General features: G+C 38.3%; 1 protein-coding gene across 2 annotated transcripts in view; it reads right to left on the reverse strand.

Moving 5' to 3' along the window:
• Window positions 1-7,526, reverse strand: part of SLC17A3 (solute carrier family 17 member 3) — a 30,081-nt gene extending 22,555 nt beyond the window's left edge. The window contains exons 1-2 of one of the 2 annotated variants that reach the window (XM_076010506.1): window positions 7,397-7,483; window positions 6,219-6,629 (exon numbers count right to left, since the gene is read on the reverse strand). In XM_076010506.1, the coding sequence (XP_075866621.1) occupies window positions 6,219-6,221 (3 nt within the window). In that variant the 5' untranslated portion in view covers window positions 6,222-6,629; window positions 7,397-7,483. Of the gene's footprint in view, window positions 1-6,218; window positions 6,630-7,396 lie in introns of both variants that reach the window. The other variant, XM_012741357.3, reaches the window with a different exon arrangement.
• Window positions 7,527-7,912: the final 386 nt, after the last annotated feature.

The following is a 7,912-nucleotide window of genomic DNA, read 5'->3' on the forward strand; positions in this document are numbered from 1 at the left end:
TATATTCACCAGCTTAGTATAGTAAGTCTTAAATTTTAGACATTTTTGAAGGCATGTAGTAATATTTCATCATGGTTTTGGTTTGCATTTCTCTAATGAAGTTGATCATCTTTTCATTGGACTTATTTGCTATCAATAACATATCTTCTTTAGGGAAATGTCTCTTCAAATCTTAGCCTTGGACATTCTAATTCCATGGTGTGACCAGGGCACTTTTAAAATAGGCTTTTTGTTTCTAGGGAAATTGCCCTGATTGTATACTCAAAGATCTTTTGGGAAATATTTTACCAAATGATAAAGATCAGGCCATTTGCATTGTCCTTTGCAACCTGGCAATGCTGAGTAGGAATATGTTGTTTCCATTAACAGTTTTTCTCCTTGAGTGATATTTATTCTCACTTCCCTGCTCCTTTAGGATGTCATTTAATGTGATTCAATGGCTGTGAGACTTTACCACCCGCTATCGTGGGGTCCTCCTTGAACTGAAACATTCTGGAAGTCGAGTTTCCATTCTGAAACTACTCCAAAATTATCCCGAGTTAAGTTGTAGTGGGAGTTGCCCAGATCTATGGCCTCTTCACAGAGCATCAGCCTCTTCATTCTTGTTCTTGGTTATATGATGGAAAGACTGGTTGCTGGATTATCAATGACTGACCAAGAAGAGGTGCTTAGTGACAGCCTGATACTTGGCTGACACCCCTACAATTTGGACCCATGACTGCCTGAAATGAACAGTGTTTCTTTTGTAAACGGGATCTGTTTAATTAGTTATAAACATCCTCTTAACAGGTAGTTTTGATTATGAAGTTGCTTTCAACTGACACATAGGTTGAAAAACTGACATCATATATGTAATTAGTAGGAAAAATGAAGATAAAAATTAAAGACCAAAATGTCATCCCTGGCCAGGCACAGTGGCTCATGCCTGTTAATCTTAGCACTTTAGGAGGCCCAGGCAGGAAGATCTCTTGAGGCCAGGAGTTTGAGACCAGCTTGAGCAACAGCAAGATCCTCCTCTCTACCACAAAATAGAGAAAAATTAGCCGGGCATAGTGGTTGGCACCTGTAGTCCCAGTTACTCTGGATGCTGAAGCAGGAGGATCGCTTGAGCCCAGGAGTTTGAGGTTTCTGTGAGCTATGATGACACCACTGTACTCTAGCCTGGGCAACAGAGCAAGACTCTGTCTAAAAAAAAAAAGTCATTCCTTAACAGCTGGGTCTGAGTTCAAAAATGATGTACACACCATTTTTGAATGAACTCAATATTAGCAGCCAAAGATGGTGGCGTAAGAGTTCCCTGAACTATTGATGTTGGAACAGGGTCTTCATTTCCCCTTCCTTAGATGCTTAGATGTGGGCTACATGATACCTGACAGTTGTCTCATTAAAGAAATTCAATAATTTCTGGATGGGAGGATGGTTGGTTTTTTGTGAAAAAAGGTTAAATGGAGGTCCTAAAAAAAGAAATGAGACAATCAAACAGACATTTCCAAGAATATTAAGTTATATCAGAGGGCAAAATTATGTAACATAAGTAGATTAAGGCACAGCAGAACCTGAATTGAGTTAGGAAAACAAAAAAGGGAACCTCAAGACAGATCCTCAGAAAGGATAATGCATGGTAAGGCAATGGTGTACTAAAACTAGCTCATCTGAGCCCCCAAAATTTGATTAAATAATTTTTTAAAGGAATTTTGCAAGCTAATTATTGAAAACAGCTGTTAACAAATTATATGATTTTAGAATTCAATAAATTATAGTTTTAAAAAGTAGTAAATATTTTAAACTTATCACTTCATAATTATTTCAGTACATTTTACTGTAAGCTCTGCTCTTGAGGTTGCTTTTGTCTCTTGTATCTGTATGATGGGAATACTGTATAAAGGTGTGCATACCTCTCCTCAAGTCTAAATTCAGTGATGTCATCATGATAGGAGCTCTAACACCAAAAACAAAAAAATGGTAAAGGCTACAAATTTGGGCTTGATTTGTTGACTTGTTTTGTTGACTTCCTGGATTTAAGAAATTTATCAGCTATTTTTCTGCTGCCACAAGGGGTCTGGCTGTAATCTGTTGTGTATGTATCATGCATTGTAAACCTATGTCTTGCTCTTGCTTTATCATCCTGTCTTGATCCCCATCAACAAACTTCACCTCATGCTTGCCTTACTTTGGTGTGTCTGGTTATTCTTTGGCCATAAGTGCACTAAGAACCAACATTTCAGACTAAAACCTGACAAAGGGTCTAAACTAATTCTGTCCCTCCAAATTGCCTTTATAATCTTACACGCCCCCTCTTTCACCCTCTCTGGGCCTAGAGGGAGAATGTTTGAATAGGGTATTGGCAGATTCAATAGTTTTAGGTTCTGGAGATATCAGGTAAACTTGCTATTTACCTAAAACTTGTCAGGACTCTAGAAAATAAAACAAGAGAATCAGTAATGTTCTAAATAAAAAGTCATAAAATATTTAGTTTGGTTCCATGCAATCAATTTCTCTTCTATTTGAGGTTGAGTTAGGGATACTCATGGACATATCAGCTTTCTAATTAAAGTCCTGGAAGGTTGTTTTATTTTAGTCCAATGGTATGTATCTCCAAAGTTATCAGAAGCCTATATTCAAGAAAACTTGTCAATCCTTTCCATGACTTTCCTTGAAGAAGTGAACTTTGGGCCTAGTCAGTTTAAAAAAACATTTTCTGAGATGAATCAAAGTAAAACAAAAACTCTTAGACTAGTCATGGTTAAATAGACAACTGACAAATAAAGTTGGTTATTTTTATGGCATACGGCAATTTAATGTAATAACCATAATTATTGTTGATAACACCAAGATATATCAACATTTTATAATATTGGACCATATGTTAATAACATACTTATACAAATATAACCCAAAGAAAGCTAAACGCCATTTCATATTTGACAGTGTTTTCTGTATGGTTTTAACGTGCCAAATAAATCTAATGTCTATCTTAGGCTTTGGCCCTAGTATATAAAAAGCTAGTTTAATGTCAAAAGGCTGGATTTAGAATTTGGGTTTGGAAAGTTTGTCAAATATCAAAGACTTAAAAACATTTGTTCAAATACAATCACAAGCCACTATAAAATAAGGATCATGTATTTAATGGAGAGATAGTCATCAAAATATTCTAAAGGTGATGTAAGTTATACAGGTGTAAACCTTAACCCTTTTAAAATTTAGTTTTTATAGTTAGTCAAAATCTAATAAAGAGAGCACAGGGATTATCTTGATAAAGCATAAAATCTTTGCTTCTCTTTAGGCTAGCTACTGAAAACTAAAGAAAAACCTCCTGTAGTGCAATATTTTTAAAATTAAAAAGAAAAATTATAGAATCAAAATGAGTACATTATGTCATTTCATTAAGAGCAAATTAGTATCTACAGAAAACTTTGTTTTAACCAAAATGTCTTTTTAAATTATAGCCAACTGGACCACATACAAAATTCCTTAATAAATTTCCTTTATAAATTTTATCCCAACCTGTATAGACTATCTACAAAACATGCCTAAAAACTTTCCATTTAACCTTTCTTATCAAAAATACATTTCTACATTCATTGCCTTTTTACATCTTTTACTTGCTCACAAGTTACTTTCTATTTGTTTTTATTTTCTTTCTAAATCCATATTTTGATTCAACCTCTGGATTAGACATAATTATATATATTTTAATAAGAACACATTTTATACTTCTTTTATAATTTCTTATTAAAACAGATCTCATTCTTTGGAGCACTTTATATATAAAATCACATGCATTGACTAGATTCTTATTTTTAGTAACTTTAAATTTTAGTGAAAGCTTAAAGAGCAGGAAGTCATGAATTGTTCATCATAGACACTTGTCATGAAAAAATATCGCAGGTTACCATAAAATTATAGACATTTACTTAGCCAAACTAACAATTCAAATATTTTTAAAATGCAAAAATCTTATTCTTTGACAGAGAGGAGACTCACTGTCTCAGACAACTATGAGACCTAATATAGACAGACTGAAGTACAAGTTAATGAGAAGGCAGGCTGAATCTGCCTCTTTCTCTCCTTCTTTCTGTTACATAAATAGTGAAAGATTCCAGGTTTCCTAGGGACAAAAGTGGATGCTGTGGCTCCCATCTTGGTCCTGCCCCACCCTAATCTCCGGATCAGCTGCCATACCTGGGGAGGAGGGACTACCCTATGAATGTGCCAATAATAACTTAGTTTTCCAGCTGCAAAAGAATGCAGAGCACTGTCTATCTAGCCCACAGGCAAAGCAGCATAGGTACCATAGAGTCCTAGAATAACCTGTATGCATAGTTAAGATTCAGGTTATGTGCCCCCAACTGTCCAATCAAAGTGGTTCCATGGTGATCTCTGAACCATGAGGCAGGTCCCTATCTGAGCACTATAAAACAAGATGCAGATCATAGACAACCCCTTTTTTGAGCCCCTCCTTTTGCTCTCCTTTGCTGTGACAATGAGTCAGGTTGTCACCTGTGGCGTGTGTACCATGCTCTGTAAACCTCTATCTTGCTCTTGCCCTACAATCCTATCTTTCCTCAATAAACCTCATTTTCATGCTTGCCTGAAAAAAAAATTATCAAGCAACATTCATGTAAGTGTGTGTGTGTGTGTGTGTATGAATATATATATAATGAATAATGAATGGTTATCAGGCATGATGACCTTGAAACATGAGTTGTATTTCACTTCCCACTGGTTTCCTTTGCAGTAATGTGACCTTTCTCGCAAAGGATAGGTACTCTTACTAAAGTGACATACTTCATACTCAGCCCTGCACCTACATAGCCATTGCTTCTATTCATTCATTCTATGGTCTCCAGTGTCCACAGACAGATGAAGTCCTTTGATTACCATACTTATATTCCCATTTGTTTCCTTTCTTTTGAAGATACTTTTCAAGGTTATCTAAACCTTCATATGACAGTCTACCACGTGCGCACAGATTTTCCAAACACCATATCTCCCGATGCTCCAAGTGAACCAGGTTGCTTCGCCTCATCCTGCCTGCAGGTCTGGCCCACCCACATCATCATAACAGACACCTACTGCCACACTAGCCTCAAAACGTTTCACTGACTTGAGACACTGGATTCAAACCCCTCCCGCAGCCTGGATCTATAACTAGGGGAAGGAGAGGTAATGAAAGGACAATTTTGTTAATGAGCTATCTAACAGAGAAAATAACCAACCTGCTGTCTCCAAGATTGACTGCAGGGGACCTTACCCTTAGCGTAATATTTTTAAGATTAATCATTTGTCTTTTAAGACTAACTAACCTCCTGTGGAGATGTTTCTACAGAGTTTCTAAGAGATGTTTCTAAGAGCTAAGCAAACAAAAAAGAAAGTATAAATACTTCTTTATAGTCACCAGACTAGTTTTGCCAGAACCACTGATAAGTGTATCTCCAGGAACAGAAAAAAACAGGAGAGACAGACACCCTGACTTCTTAAAGCTGCCTCCTGCTAATTACTCCACAGCTGCTTCTCTTACCAGCTGGCAGTCATAACTAGTTTTTTTCCCTCTCTTCTCTTTGTCCCCATGAAAATCCTGAAGTGCTTCTACTCAGCGCCGACACTTCCCTCTTTCTTTTGGATGCCACACCATCTTCCTTCTCTCTCTCTCTGTTTCCCTTTTCTCTCCCTCTCTGTTTCTCTCTCTCTGAGAAAACCAAATAAACTTTTTACTTCTTTATATCCTTATCTTTGTACTACAAATTCTTTCTCAAGCCCCTGTGCTAATTCACATCCTAACAGGTAATAAGTCCAGAGGGAAATTTCAGGGTACCTATTTCTGAGCTAAGAACCGGCTCAAATGGCAAAACGTAGGAAATGTAGTCCCATCATTTAAGACTGGTAGCCTTTCCACACCTTGGCCTTTCTCTGGGTGACTCCTTCCTGTTTTAATGGCCCCCCTTTATTTTCCACCAGAAAACTGCACTGTTGTCTGGGTCAGAAACTATATGGCACTCTGAGAAGTTTCTGGTCTAAAGCAGTGCTCCCAGGGAATCACACTGAGGATCAGCTTCTGGCAGAGATGGTTAGGTTTAAAGGCAGGGAATATCTTACTAATAGCACACTCTTTTTGTGTAACTTTGAGGTCCCAGGTGCCATCAAAAAGTTGCATCTTATATATTCTGGTCTTGAGGACTCTTCCTGATTGTCTCCTTCCTACCGCCCTCAGCACCTACCATCTTCTGCAGATCTTAGTGACTGTTCATAGCCTCATCTCTCCATTTCCTCTTCTATCCCCAGTCTTTTTTGTTTGGTTAAATTTCCCACCATCACTGGTTCCTGATGCAGCATTCTTCCAGATGCTTTCTTACACTGCATCCACCCTGGCCCTATCTTGTTTTCAAAGTGCTGGCCCCTGGTTCATCTGGGCAATTAATTCATTAACAAAATGCTGGAGTCCAGGACATTGGGCGTAGCCAGGTTGCTGCAGCAGATCTGTCTAGGAGAAAAGCCCAGTACAAGCTTCTTTGGGGTGGAGGTGGGGAATTGATTCTTCATATGAGAGATGGAGATGTGGTTGCTGAGCCTTTTTTATCTGGAGTGTTTCCTTATCACTACCTTACAGCTCTTTCATGTGGTTTCATCAGCTGTTGACATAGAGAAATAATTATTATAGCCACTGTTATAAACTCCCGTCCTCATCCTGTCCTCCACCAACCCCATATGGAGATATCACTGGTCTTCTTCCTCTGGGTCACCAAGTTGAGTGAAAGAGCTGATATTTGTTCACAAGCCAGTTTGACCCTCAAAAGTTTGCTTTTATTTATCTATTTTAAGACATTTTTGCTCTGTCATCCAGGCTGTAGTGTAGCAGCCTGATCACAGTTCAGTGTAACCCTGAACTCCTGGTCCAAACAATCCACCAGCCTCAGCCTTCCAAGTAGGTAGGAGTATATGCATGTGCTGCCACACCACACTGATTTTTGTATTTTTAAATTTTTTGTAGCGACAGGGTCTTGCTAAGTTACCCAGGCTGGTCTTTAACTCTCAGCCTCAAGGCATCCTCCAGCCTCAGCTTTCCAGAGTGCTGGGATTACAAGCATGAGTCATTGTGCCCAGCCCCAAATTTTGCTTTTAAACACCTCACTAGAGTTCCTATTTTTTAGAAATATCTTCCACAGTCAGCATTGTCTCCACGAGCTAGTTTCAAAGTGTATGGATGATCAGGGACAAAGCTTCAGTTTCCTGCTTCTCCCTCTTTCTTATTGTCAGTCTTGTTAATATGGGTTTTTATATCTTCACCCACATGTTTATCAATATGAGAAAACATGGGGCTTGGGGGGCCACATACAACTTGTCAGCTGTTATGTACAGAAAGAACCCTTGGATATCAACACCAAGATAAGTGACTTACCGGCTTAATGTCTGAGGAAAGGCTTCCTGTTGGACTGTGTGTTTCCTCCACTCGTGCTCCCGTTTTCTCCTTGCTGCACAGACAGCTGAGGATTCTTTGCCATCCCAGGGCTTGAACCATTAATCATTAATGAGATTATAGAACTAGAAGCTGATTGAGAAAGGCTTCTTGCCAAGTGCTCTGTGGGGAAGTTCTCAGAAATGTGTGCCTTCTGACTGGGGAATCCTGCCCCACTCTGCTGTCCCTCCTGCTTTTTGGCTGATGTGAGCTTCTCGACCTTTCTTCTGGGGGCATCTCCTTAGAACCTTAAGGCATCCTCTGATTTAGACAATTGCCTGTGGCTGTTTTGCTTTGTAGTATCTTTAACGCGTTTAGTCTATTCTGAAAAGGTTAAAACAGGAGAGAGGAAATATAATTAAATACAACAGTTTAGTATTTTTGTTGTATTTTCCTTCATTGTTTTTTTTCCCTTCTTTGAAATTTTATTAATTTTTTTCTCCTTTGAAATATATAAAT

This window comes from Microcebus murinus, chromosome 15 (genome assembly GCF_040939455.1).
Source record: "Microcebus murinus isolate Inina chromosome 15, M.murinus_Inina_mat1.0, whole genome shotgun sequence".
In the NCBI taxonomy this organism is placed as follows: Eukaryota; Metazoa; Chordata; class Mammalia; order Primates; family Cheirogaleidae; genus Microcebus; species Microcebus murinus.